The sequence below is a fragment of the Mustela lutreola genome, chromosome 6 (genome assembly GCF_030435805.1).
Source record: "Mustela lutreola isolate mMusLut2 chromosome 6, mMusLut2.pri, whole genome shotgun sequence".
Lineage (NCBI taxonomy): Eukaryota > Metazoa > Chordata > Mammalia > Carnivora > Mustelidae > Mustela > Mustela lutreola.
The window spans coordinates 93675038-93689137 of NC_081295.1; the positions used below are offsets into that span (position 1 = coordinate 93675038).

A 14100-nucleotide genomic window follows, 5' to 3' on the forward strand; every position below is an offset into this window, starting at 1 on the left:
TAATCAAGAAGATGATTTATAGAGTTCAAAACCCAGAGACATGTTAGTATTCATTATCATTCTTGTGGATTCTTGGACTTGAGACTACTGATTGTCTCAAAACTTTAGGGGAGGAAACTTAACAAAAATTTCTTTACATAAAGTACTCATTTCATCTAAGCTGTCTAATGGGATAGGTCATAAAACTGCAAATGAAAGCTAAATTAAGACATTCGTCTTTTAAAATACATTCTCCTATTTATTCATTAAATTTATTCAGAAAATACTTGTTGAGTAATGGGTTCCAGACAGCTGGGGATCCTGTAGAAAATGAGACAGACACTGTTCCTGCTGCTGGAGAGACTAGTTCTGATGAAGGAGGCAGAAGAGAGATCGATCAATAGATAGACTAATAAACAAAAAAATCATTCTTATGAAAGACATAGTGAGGTGAGTCAGAGAATCACCAAGAGCAGAGTGACTTCAGACAGGCAAGCCTAAAAGACCTATCTGAGGAAACGACATTCAAGCTGACTGAAAGGTGAATAAAAACAAGGAAAAACGTTCCAAGCACAGAAATCCTACAGAATTCATCAGCAAGTGTGTATCTCTAAAGAAGCAATGTAAATATTCCTTTCTCCCTCCTAACATCTAAACTTCTAAATCTGTTTTCATTTTTATAAAATGCACTTCCTTCATGAACTTCTATGATAGCAGGCACCATACACTCGTCCTCATAGCCCTGATATTTCATATGATGCCTTGACATGACAAGTACTTAAAAAGATATTTGACGGACACCTAAATAAACAGGTGAATGAAAGGTTAACAATAAATCTGGAAGGTTTCCTAAAAGAAAATTTAAAACTTATGGTTCAGGGTTAGGTTAACAGAAATGGCAGGGTAAGGACTCCAAAAAGTGCCTCTCTAAAAATCAATGAAAAATCTGATAAAATTTGTCAATATCAACTTTTTTCAGGACTTTAGGAATTAACCAAAGGCTTGCAGCAGTGCGGGGAGTGTTTATCCAAGAAAAACGGCTAAATCTTCTTAAGAAGAACAAACCTAATGACACCTTAACTTGCCCTATTCCCATCCCTCTCGTCATAGCTCCACAGTAGCCTTGAAAACCAATAGCCTACAATCACCCTGCAAACCAGCAGCTCAGCAGTTACCAGACGGGACAGAGTAAGATTGGAACTCCTTCGAGACCTCATTCCTAGAGAATTCTCATTATTTGAGCTGTCTGGCTTATAAGACTGAGAGTCTCACTTATAAAACTATCTTTATCTGACCTGACTTGGAACTCACACAGTGGAAAAAGTCTTTCCCCCAGGGGTTTTGGTTGGGAACCTTTAAGGATAATTAACTTTGCAGCAGCTATCAGAGGCAATAGATAACAGCTTGGACAAACAACAGGCAAACCAAAAAGATTAAAATGAAGAGCTAGGGAATGTGCTGTCCTTGTGGCTTCAAAAGGTCCAGTGTATTCCTGGGAATATAAAAATGCATGTACTTGTGTAGGACTGCACCAATGCCCAGGGCCTCATTCAGACTCAGGAAAGACCTGAGAAGGCTCTAAGGTCTGACCTATGGCTGACCTTGAAGTTCTACGCAAGTGGGAAGTGAAAGTTAGGGCAGTGTTACCAACTGCCTAGTTGAGTATTGAAGGCATCCTCCAACATGCAAACAAAATCCCAAACATGCAAACATGGAGGTCTTATTCGTGCTTAGTGTAAAGAAATCTTTGTCCAACTATTAGCTGAACACTAACCTAACCAAACAGAAACACATGTAGAAACATATGATAGTAATATAAAATATAATATAATCATACAAAATTTCTTGAATTAGTTCATGAAAGTCAATAAACAAATACACAAACAAGGCTATAACAAGAAGCAACAGCAATAAACCCTGAGGAAACAGGAGAATCTGATTTCCAGTGTTGCCACATTGTATTATTTAAAATGTCCAGTTATCAAAACAAAATGTAAGACATGCAATGAGAAATGTGCAATAATACATGGAACAAGAAAACATAGATCATACATAGGGGAAAAAAAACAATCAGTAGAAACTATCCCTGAAAAAATTCAGATGTTAGACTCACTTTAAAAAAAGGGGTGGGAGAGGTTTGGGTGGCTCAGTGGGTTAAGCCACTGCCTTTATCCCAGGGTCCTGGGATTGAGCCCCACGTCAGGCTCTCTGCTCAGCAGGGAGCCTGCTTCCCCTTCTCTCTCTCTGCCTGCCTCTCTGCCTACTTGTGATTTCTGTCAAATAAAGAAATAAAATCTTCAAAAAAAAAAAAAGACTTTAAGAGATTTTAAATATGGTCGAAGACTTCAAGAAAAATTGTGTTTAAAGAACAAAGTAAAGAATACTGATAAAGAGAAATAAATTATACATAATAAAGAGGAGGATAGAGAAACTTGAAATAGTGAATAGAAAAATGAAACCAAAAAAGAACATCCAAAAGAACAAACCAAAAGCTAGTTCTTTTGAAAACGAAACTGACAATCCTTTAGCTATACTGACCAAGAAAAAAGAGAAGCCTTAAAATCAAGGCTGAGGGAGATGCTTTTCTAGTGGTTTTCCAGAAATAAAAAAGATTGTGGGCAGCAAAATGAAGTTATATGTAACAAGTTAAATAACCTAGATGAAATGGACAAATTCCTTAAAAAGACACAAACTACAAAACTGACCAAGGAAAAACTGATAGTGTTACTAAATGTGAAATAATACAGAGAAGGTTAGCATGGCCCCTGCATAAGGATGACATGGAAATTTGTGCAGTGTCCCTATTTTTCTGTGTCTGTAATGTACAGCAATAGTGACCAGTTAACAACACTGTATTAAGCATTTGAAAGTTGGTAAGAAAGTAAATCTTAAAAGTTTGCATCACAAGGAAAAAAATTACAACTTTGTGATAATGGATGTTGATTGTGGTGATCCCTTCATAGTATATGCATATATCAAGTCACTATATTCCGGGTGCCTGGGTGGTTCAGGGGTTAAGCCTCTGCCTTTGGCTCAGGTCATGATCTCAGGGTCCTGGGATGGAGCCCCACATCGGGTTCTCTGCTCAGCAGGGAACCTGCTTTCCCATCTCTCTCTCTGCCTGTCTCTCTGCCTACTTGTGATCTTTCTGTCAAATAAATAAATAAAATATTTATTAAAAATCACTCTATTGTACACCTAAAATTAATACAATGTTATGTGTCAGTTATATTTCAATAAAAAAGAAGAAATATATAGCCTGAATAGACTTGTAACAAGTAGAGTGATTAAATTAATCAAAAATTTCTCACAAAGAAAATCTCAGCACCAGATCACTTCACTGGTAAAGCTATCATAGAGTTAAAGAATAATTAGCATCAATCCTTCAAAACCCTTCCAAAAAATATGAGGAGTGAATACTTCTGAAGTTATTCTATAAAGCCAGAATTATCCTGAGACCCAACCCAGACAAACACAAGAAAAGAAAACCACAGATCAGTATCCCTTATTAAAATAGATATAAAATTCCTAAAATTCCTTAATAAGACACTAGCAAAATGAATCTGGCAACAAAAAAATGATATATGCTATATGGATATAAATACCTATATGTAACATGGATATTTTATTTCCATAAAAAATTGTATGTATTATACCACATGACTAAGTAGGATTTATCCCAGGAATGCAAGGGAGATTCAACATGTGAAAATCAATTAATGTATAACATCGTTGTAAAAAAACAAAACTTCATACTAAGTGAAAAAAAGCCAGACACAAAGGACCAGTGATTCAATAGCAGCTTTTACTCTGAGACTTATAAGAAAGTTGAGCAATATAGCTGGGATGGGCTGTAGTAGTGAGTGCTGAGGCCATAGAGATGTGGAGAGGTATCCAAGTCATTAAGGACATCTCTAAGAAAGAAATGATCTTGCAGTGGTGAACATAAGAATGGAGAATGCTATATTGAGTCAGATTCTTGTTCCATGAACTCTAATGTCCTTTGTATGGGTGCATGGATATCTTCCTTAATATCAACCTCCAAAGAGTGAGTGGTTTCCTCTCTCATCTAAATTCCTGAGCTCAGGGGCGCCTGAGTGGCTCAGTGGGTTAAGCCGCTGCCTTCGGCTCGGGTCGTGATCTCAGGGTCCTGGGATCGAGCCCCGCATTGGGCTCTCTGCTCAGCAGGGAGCCTGCTTCCTCCTCTCTCTGCCTGCCTCTCTGCCTACTTGTGATCTCTCTCTGTCAAGTAAATAAATAAAATCTTTAAAAAAAAAAATAAATAAATAAATAAATAAATTCCTGAGCTCTACTACATCTTATCCAGGAATTGATCTGAATTGCTTCCAAATAAACACAGCAAAGAACATATGATATTTTATGTAAATTGTTTTCAATTTTGCATGAGTCTTAAAAACCGAAAGCATACACACTGACACACTGGTATCAGTATTTGAAGGAGCATTTGTCAGTGGAGAACAATGCGTTCTAAAAATAAACCAGAATGTAGAAAAAGAATAAAGGGTATGTCTTTCTCCATTGAACTGTGTTCAAGAGTTCAAGATTCAAGTATTATAGACATTTAGACGAATATAATACTTCTGTTGTAGCCTTTGGGTCAGACAGGCTCACCACATTATCTCCACCATTCCATAACTACTTCATGATTTCCTAAAGACCAGGATTTTAGAGAACCCTATATGAGGAGAGGACTCTAGTAAGGAAATGGTGAAGTCGGAAATGTGACAGTCAAGGACACATTCCCTTTTACTGTTTGTAGACATACAGGCCTGTGTGTTTCCGTAACTTTGTAGAGGTAAGCTCCATAAAGGCAAGTAGTCTTCTCTTTTACTCACTAATGTGTCTCCAGAATCCAACATGTTAGCATGGTTTCTACTTAGTGATTCTAATCCTCACTATTTCTATATGGTGTAGATAGTCAATGTTGAACAAGCCAATTTGCTTTCTGGTTTGATTCAATAAGAAGCAGTAGAAAATAAAGAAAAAAATTCCAGATAAAATATTTTCAGCAATTATGAAGCAGGGGGTTGCTGTTAATTTATATCCTACCTTTTGTAGGATATAGTATACCTATTATATTGTTTTCTTCCAAATCATTTATTATTCTTTTTATATCAAAACATATAATTTGACATAGTAAGGTTTTTTTAAGAGATACTACTTCCCAACAGGTCAAATTATAAACAAGTAGTTGAGTGCAAGTAGCTTGAATAAGCACCCAAGCTTATTTCTGCTTTTTAAAACAGATGACAATTGAAGAGTACAAATCTGAACTAAAAAAAGCAAGGTGGCAATCCCCTCTTACTGTTCTAACCTCCCAAAGCTCTTTTTTTTTAAGATTATTTATTTATTTATTTGACAGACAGAGATCACAAGTAGGTAGAGAGGCAGCCAGAGAGAGAGGAAGGGAAGCAGGCTCCCTGCTGAGCAGAGAGCCCAATGTGGGCCTCAATCCCAGGACCCACAAAGGCAGAGAGGCAGGCAGAGAGAAAGGAAGGGAAGCAGGCTCCCCGCTGAGCAGAGAGCCTGATGTGGGCCTCAATCCCAGGACCCTGGGATCATGACCTGAGCCAAAGGCAGAGGCTTTAACCCACTGAGCCACCCAGGCACCCCCAAAACTCTAAATTTTATGAGACTGACGCGCTACCTACTGCGCTAACGAGGCACCTAAAACTCTAAATTTTAAAACAATTCCTTTGGTGACAAAACCTTACTTGAACATCTGTGTTATGTAATATATGCACTGTATTACTTTTTACAAAATCTAGAAAATCCTGAATTACAAAAATAACTGAGGGGCCACCAAATTTGAAGAAAAAGGCTTTGTCTATACATATACAGTAGAGAAATTGGGCAAATCACAATCTCTTTAGCACTTATTTCATGATTTGGAAAGTAAGGGAGTTAGACTAGATGCCCTCTAAAATAACCTGGACAGTAATTAAATTCTAGGAATCTACCTGATCAATTTATACCCTGAAACACACAACTTGTGTTCAATTTTGGATTACGTTCAATTTCTATAAAACTCTGGGCCTTTAGCTGTACCCATAACATGTGATAAGTACTCATTAGATATCTCTTCAGCCAGGTCAGTTCATTCAGGTTTAGTACCTGCTGTGCCAAACACAGAAGATATGCCTTCCAGAATGGTCTCGTGGACAGTGGGATGAGAGAGGATAAATGCAAATGTCCAAGATGCAACCTTAAAAAACACAAAACAAAACAGAAAACATGTATCACACAATACAACCTCCTTTGAAAGTGAATAAAAGCATGCTTAATATTCGCCACATTAGAAAAAAACAGGAAAATGTTTAAATTAAACTTAAAAGTATGTTAGTGGTGGGGGGTGGGAGGTCGGGGTACCAGGTGGTGCGTATTATAGAGGGCACAGATTGCATGGAGCACTGGGTGTGGTGCAAAAATAATGAATACTGTTGTGCTGAAAATAAATAAATTTAATTTAAAAAAAAAGTATGTTAGTAAGGAGCATTTTTGGAAACAACTAGATTTTTTGAACAAGAGAGTTGTTATAGACTTCTGAGAGGTCAAATCTATACTTCTATTTTGTCACTATAGTTTAACTTTGTTGTTTTTACAGATTAAACTATCTTTACTACAAAATGAGGCAGGATTCTTTTTTGGTAATACACATAATAAAATATTATATATGCATACATTAAATATTCAGAAACAGCAAATTATGACACTTAAAATGTTAATTCCAATGAAAATATTTTTAAAAATTAATTTTCATGAAATAGATATGAATAAGCAAATCCTATGTTCTGCAAAAAAAAAAAAAAGGTAATTTTCAATAAGCCCAGAAAAATATACCTCAAATCCCATAAACTAAATTATAAGAGTACTCAATATGAAAAATAATGGTCCTTTCCCACCTGAATATTACTGAACGTATCATGCTTGCAAATTCTCTCTAGACCAAAGAAGATTATTTCACATCTTTCCTCATTGCGGTATTACAAGGTTAAAATTATACTGCCATATATCTCAAAAATTAACTTTCCACTAACTCAGGTAGATGTTTTTGCCTCTAATTTTAGACTCCATAAAAAAGGAAACTGTATAAAATTAATAAAAGAAGTTTGGGTTTCCCTTGCATCTTTTCTGTAAACATGTATTGTAAAAGAAATTTCAGCTATTGTAAAATTGTAAAAGAAATTTCAATCAGCCCTGAAAGACTCAGACAATATTTCACATTTAAAACACTGAAGTCTTTTTGTCTCTTTTGTGGGGCAACTTTAAGTACCTTTACATAATCCCAATACTCCCCTCTGTGGCCAAAAAAGGAAGAGCAACTATCTGAAGGGAACCGGTCAAGTAAGCCAAATTGAATACTCCTCGTGGTTTCCCGTCCTGGGGCATGAAACCCGATGGCCCCGCCCTGGGGCATGAAACCCGATGGCCCTGTAAACAGGGTACTGTGTACATAGACAAAGTGAATGGGAAAGCCAAGGCCACCACCATCTGGAGAGCCTCTTTCTGCAGCATGATTCAGATCACTTTAGACTTACCCTAGATCTCATCCAGTCCATTTTACAGTAGAAGAAACATGCTCAGAGAGCTCACTTCTCCTGTCTCCCGCTCGGGCCCCTGCTACCATGGTCTATGGATGGAAGTGCTGAATTACTGGATTTAATTAATAACGACTCCATCCATACTCACTTTGTCTTATTTAAAGGGTCAGAATTTGTAATGGGGAAAAACAGCTTAGTGGATAGCGTATAGATTTTCAGTTATACAAAAGAAGTGTTCAGAGTTATACCAAACAGTGCTTAGAGTTTTAGAGACTCACAAAAATTGGGTAAAACTTATTTCATAATGAACACAAGGAATTCAACTAAATTATTCATGGCTGTATGAAGATGTTGTTTATAATTTTTAAATTTGGTAAAAAACTCAATTACATTAAAAAAAGAATAGTCACATAAAAGACAGTAATGAGTAAATAAGAAATTTACATATATTACGGAAACAAACAAGAATAAATGACTTCGGGATCTTTGCGCACGCCCAGTTAAAGACCGCTCCCCAAAGTATCAATTAGTATTTTGCCAAAGGGTCAAGTCGATGGCAATGGCAGCTCAAAAAGGAGAAGGGCCACCTGGCTCACTGAACTTCAGAAGCAGCCACTGCAATGTTTTTGGGATAAGAATAAAGATGGAAAGGGACAAGGAGGAAAGTCCAGCCCAGTAAGAGAAGATGAAATAGGTATGCTCTTCAGCATCCTTTATTGTTACATTCAAAAGAGATTTAACAAATACTGATGGAGTCTCTATAACAGGTCAGACAGTCTTCTACAATCATGGTAAACACAAACATATACTAGATATCATTCCTGCCCAAAGAACTTCACATCTAGTTGGGGGTACGAAATGCAATCAGGAGGACAAAGAGCTAAGAGTACAGGCAATGGGTGGGACAGACAACACAGATTGTGGGATGGTAAGGTGGGTTGGGGTGGGGGGTCACGGTCAGTACTGAAAGGGTTCGGAAAGAGCTTGGGAGAAGCAATAACAACGATAAAATGTCAGCGGTGAGATTCATTTTGGAAAAATGGTCCCCAAGATTTACTGGGCAGGGATTTCTTGGAAATTGGAAATGGTTTTCCCATACAAATGGTTTCGCAAATTATGGCTGGTATTTTGGGCCAATCTACCAAAGTTCACCTCGACCACAATGGAGCCTTCTGGTGATCTGTCCTGTCCCCAGCCTATCTCAAGCCTGAGCTCTGAGTTCCACGCCCCTTGAGGGAGAGCCCAGAATGGGAGAGAAGAGAACCTGACCTGGGCACCAAGAAAGGACAGGCTGCACTACTTATCCCAGTGGCAGGGCTTTTGGGGGTTCTCTAGGCAGTGAGGGGAGATCACTGAAGCCAGACAGCAGCGGCCACTCCCACCCTGGGGCATTTGAGTGGTCCAGTTTTGGAAGACAGGGTAGTTTATTATTAATGCGCCACTGAAAGTAATGATTGAAACAACAGCCTTACTTTTCATAAAAGAAAGCTAACAGGGGCACCTGGGTGGCTCAGTGGATTAGGCCGCTGCCTTCGGCTCAGGTCATGATCTCAGTGTCCTGGGACTGAGCCCTGCATTGGGCTCTCTGCTCAGCAGGGAGCCTGCTTCCCCCTCTGTCTCTGCCTGCCTCTCTGCCTACTTGTGATCTCTCTCTGTCAAATAAAATAAAATAAAATCTTTAAAAAAAAAAAAAGAAAGAAAGAAAGTTAACATTCAGTGAGCACCTTCTTTCTTTCAGGGACTGTCAGCCACTTGCCATATCTTAAAAATATAATGTTTATGATCATCCAATGTGGTAGATAACATTCCTCCTATTTTATAGATGAGAACACTGAGACTCAGAGAGGTTAAACACTTGACTCACTGCCACCCAGCGCTGGGATTTGGCTTTGGGCCTGACTCTAAAGCCTTTCGAGGGTTTTTGCCTGCACACCAGCTGCCTCTTGGAGGTGCCACTGAGAGCCAGAAAGATGGAACTCTCACTAATCATCAGACACTTTTCTTTCTGAAATTCATGATTTAAATCCTTTCAGGCTGGTGCCAGGAACAGATTCCAAAGAAATGACTTTCCCTGAGTCCGATCAATGCGGCTTTGTGTCCCCTTCTTCTGGAGGATCTCTCTAATGAGATCTTGAAAATTAATCCAGTGACAGGAAGGGCTGTTCTGTTCTGCTTAGGGAGATGTTCTGACATTCGCTTTTTAATTTTGCTGTAAGCTTAATCAGTATCCAAGAAAACGACACAAAGAGAAATCAGGGCATGATATCAGAAGTACATAAAAGAGGGGAAAAAGGATTAGATGATTTTTATTTGCCCATACCAGATGAAGTACGTATGGCAGAGACAGCAGAATTTCTACTTCTGCTCTTTACCCAGTCAGTTTACAACCCATGAAAAGAAACCAGACTATCAGTACTTAAAAAGCCTTCTCTAAGAGGAAGGAGACATAAATGATACCTGAAATATCTCATCCCTATTTGTTAGAAGAAAAAAGAAAATGGACACATTTATCATTAGAGATGGACTGAATATTCCTGCTCAGTAGAAAACAGGTTACCCTTTAATTTCTCAAATAATATTAGAGCAGTTTAGGCTAATGTGAGATCCTCCCTGATGTGCATCCGACAAGAAGGAGCAGACATATCACATGGCTTTAATCTAGTTCATAACAGCTTTAGAAAGAAACAGTTAAAAAGGTTCTGCTTTCTTTAGTACCGTGAGTTCCAATGTCACTAGTCCATTCATGGGGAAACTTACAGGACCAAGATGCCAGGAAACACAAACAGGAATGGCGTGCAGGAGAATGGGTAGAGGGGTAGACAAAGAACTGATACTCACTGGGCACCAGCTGGGTTTATCTCACTGAATTCTCACAACCACCTTATAGAGAAAGGAGGGCTACCATTTATTAAGTACCCAAGTCCTAGGACCATACCAGTTGTATTATCCCTTTGTTACACATAAAGAAAAGGCAGCTGAGGGTTTAAATTATCTCCATGAGGTTTTATAGCTCTGGTGGGGGTTATCTTGATTCATGCCTAATTCTATCCCAGACTATCCATTTACCTACTCTCTCCCCAATAAAATGACAGAGTTAAGACTTACTCATCTTTGAAGCGCCAGTACTAAGCACGTTGCCTGACAAAGAAAGCTCTTTTTAAAAGCATCTATATAAAAGCAGGTGTTGTCACAACTGATCCCAAAGTGCAAGCTTTTCCCTTAGTCTCCTACAAGCTTGCCTTGCAAAGGGCAGAATTCACTTGATGTCTCTGCTCTGCCTCCTTTGTGATCTTATTAGATTTCATTAGGCATTGGGTTTTGTTTTTCTAGCTCACAACCAAATCCACTGTAGCCTTTTTCTTTCCCATAATAAAGAAGTGAAAAGACAAAAACAAAAAACAAAAAAACAAAAAACAAAAAAAAAAAAAGAAGAAGAAAAGAAAAGAATAACAAAGGGAAAAAACCGAAATTGCAGGAGACAGAAATATAACTCCTATTTTACTAATATACTTACAGGGACAGCATTGGACAGAGAAGCCCAAAGTATTAAGAGCCCATAATTGGGGCTCTCTTCTTCCTTTCTCTCCGTCTCTATGATATCCAGCATAGCCTGCATTAATGTCTGTTTAAAAGAAATACATCTTGTCAAACCACAGCTATGTGACAAAGAATGGTGTTTGTAAACATAGACCACACATTTTTCCTTAATCCCAAATACATTATTTCTGTCGTTCCTAGGTTTGCAGCTTGAAGCATGCTAAAGGGTTTATGTAGCTACTGGTAGCATAGTTATTAGGAGTAGGTACTCTAGAACACAATTGCTTTACTGCATTGGTTCAAACGCTGGCTTCGTTTTTGGTTTTGATTTTTTTTCTTAAATACTTTATTTTTATCACAATTTTAGGTTTACAATAAAACTGAGAAGCAAGTAAAAAGAATTCCCATATAACTCTGATCCCTACACAGGCATAGCCTTCTCTGCTTATCACTATCATTCACCAAAATCGTACTTTTTTTTTTTTTTTTTTTTTTAACCATGGATCAAAGATATTGACACATCACAATCACCTAAATCCTATAGTTTACCTTAGGGTTGACTCTTGGCATTGTAAAATCTTTAGGTTTGGACAAGTGCATGGTGATATATATTTGCCATTATAATGTCATATAAATTATTTTCACTGTCCTAAAAATTCTCTGTGCTCTGCAAGTGTATCTCTCCTCCCTCCCCAAAAACCACTGATCTTTTTCCTTTCTCCACATCTTGCCTTTTCCAGAATTTCATATAGTTGAAACCATACATTATATAATCTTCTTAGATTGGCCTCTTTCACTTAGTAATACACATTTATGGTTCCTTTATGTCTTTTTATGGCTTGACAGCTCATTTGTATTTAGTGCTGAATAATATTCCATTCCCTAGATGTGGCACAGTTTATCTATTTACCTACTAAAAGGCATCTTGGTGGCTTTCAAGTTTTACAGTTATGAATAAAACTACTTTAAACATCCAAATGCAGGTTTTTGTGTGGACATAAATTTTCAAAATCATTTGGGCAAATATGAAGGAGCACAATTGCTAGATTTTACGGCAAGAGTATGCTCTGTTTTGTACGAAACCACCAAAGTGTCTTCCAAAGTGTCAGTACTTTTTTGTCTATTCTCTTGGATTTTCTACAAATATGATCATGACATCTGTGAACAAAGGCAGTTTCATATCTGCTTTCCCAATCTATGTAACTTTTATTTCCTTTCTTGGTTTACTGCATAGGACTTCCAGTACTATGTTGAAAGGAAGTAGTAAAGCGGACATACTCACTGTGAAATTCTGATGCCAATTTCTAATGTGTGTGTATATGTGGAGGGGGAGTTCCAAACAGCAATAAAAACACTCAGGACACTATCTAGTTGAACTCAGTTCAACTCAATTCTGACACCCTCTACCCAGAAATAACATGGGGTTCTAAAGGTTAAGGATTTAGTCCTCCAAGACTATATCTTTTCCCCACCTCCCACCTGTCCTTTAGGTGCCCGTCACAGCCCAGGCTATTACCTGCACTTTGGGCCAACTGACTACAGATTGAAGTTTTAACAAAACCTCATCCTTGGAATTCAGATGCCAGCTTCAAGTCGTTTGTTATCTGTACTTCTGACTGATTGCCCGTATAAATCAGAGGTTCCCACAACCCTTCCCCACATTCAATTAATTTGTTTATGGGGTTCATGCAAGTCAGAGAAACATTTTATTTACTGGATTATTATTATAGAAGGATATGATAAAGGATACAAACAGACATGCAGATAACCATACATAATGATTTCATTTATATATAAGCACACACAAGTGTGTGTGTGTGTGTGTGTGTGTGTATCTGAATATATTGTTGCTATTATAATTTTAACAAATTGTTACCTGTTAGATCAATTAAGATTAAGGAAAATAAATTTCTATTTCACCTTTACTTATTTTTTCTTTGATGCTCTTCCCTTCTTTATATAGATCTAAGTTTCTGACCTATATTATTTTTATTCTCTCTGAAGAACTTCCTTTAATACTTCTTGTAACTCTCTCATTTTTGCTAGACTGAAAAAGCCTTTATTTCAACTTTACTTCTAAAGGATAATTTCACAGGGTACAGAATTCCAGATTGATGGGTTTTTTTTCTCACTCTACTCTTTTAATATTTCACTCTACTCTATTTTTGTTTTGCATAGTTTCTAAGGAGAAGTCCGAAAAAATTCTTATCTTTGTTCCTCTATAGATATGTGTGTTTTCCCTTCTGACTTCTTTAGGACTTTTATCTTTTTTTTTTAATAATTAAAAAATGATAATGTTTTTGGTGTTTACATGCTTGGTGCTCTCTGAACTTGCTGGATCTATGGTTTGGTGTCTGACATCAATTGTGGGAAAATTCTATCATTATTGTGTCAAATACTTCTTCTGCTCCTTTCCCCTTTTCTGCTCCTTCTAGTATTCCCACTGTATGGACGCTCTCCCTTTTAGAGTTGTCCCACACTTCCATAGTCTTTGGGTATTCTGTTCTACCTTTTTTTAAAGCCTTTACTCTCTTTGTTTTTGAGTTCTGGGACATTCAACTGCTATATCCTCTAGAGATTCCTCACTTGGCTCTGCCAGTCTACAAATAAGCCCATCAAAAGCATCCTTATTTATGTTATAGTGTTTATTATATCTAGCATTTAATCATTCTTAGGATTTCCATTTCTCTGCTTATATTATCTATCTGTTCTGTCATGCTGTCTACTTTATGTATTAGAGCCCTCAACATATTAAGCATAGCTGTTTTAAAGTCCCAGTCTGATAATCTTAGTATTGGTCTGTTCAGCCTTGTGCTTGTTGTTAGGATAGAGTGGCAACTTCCAAGATCCTTATATGTGGAACCAGAATCTGGCTTAGTTAGTCAAGACCCAGATGATAACCTTGGACAAGTTACTTTAAGCTCTGTGTCGATTTCATCATCTATAAAATGGTCATAACATGGTATCTACCTCATAGAATTGTTGTGAGAATTAAACCAGTTACTACCTACAAAGCACTTGA

At 37.5% G+C, this 14100-nt stretch overlaps 1 protein-coding gene and 1 non-coding gene across 7 annotated transcripts in view; one reads left to right on the forward strand and one right to left on the reverse strand.

Moving 5' to 3' along the window:
- The window catches only part of LOC131834056 (24-hydroxycholesterol 7-alpha-hydroxylase), a 92323-nt gene that overhangs the window by 55053 nt on the left and 23170 nt on the right, over positions 1-14100 (reverse strand). For all 6 annotated transcript variants that reach the window (XM_059178163.1, XM_059178161.1, XM_059178160.1 and 3 more), the window contains 2 exons: positions 11056-11163; positions 6115-6205 (listed from right to left, as the gene is read on the reverse strand). In XM_059178163.1, coding sequence (XP_059034146.1) covers positions 6115-6205; positions 11056-11163 — 199 coding nt within the window. The remainder of the gene's footprint in view (positions 1-6114; positions 6206-11055; positions 11164-14100) is intronic.
- Positions 2680-2789, forward strand: LOC131834934 (U6 spliceosomal RNA). The gene has a single exon (XR_009355026.1). It is a non-coding gene; the product is annotated as a U6 spliceosomal RNA (small nuclear RNA).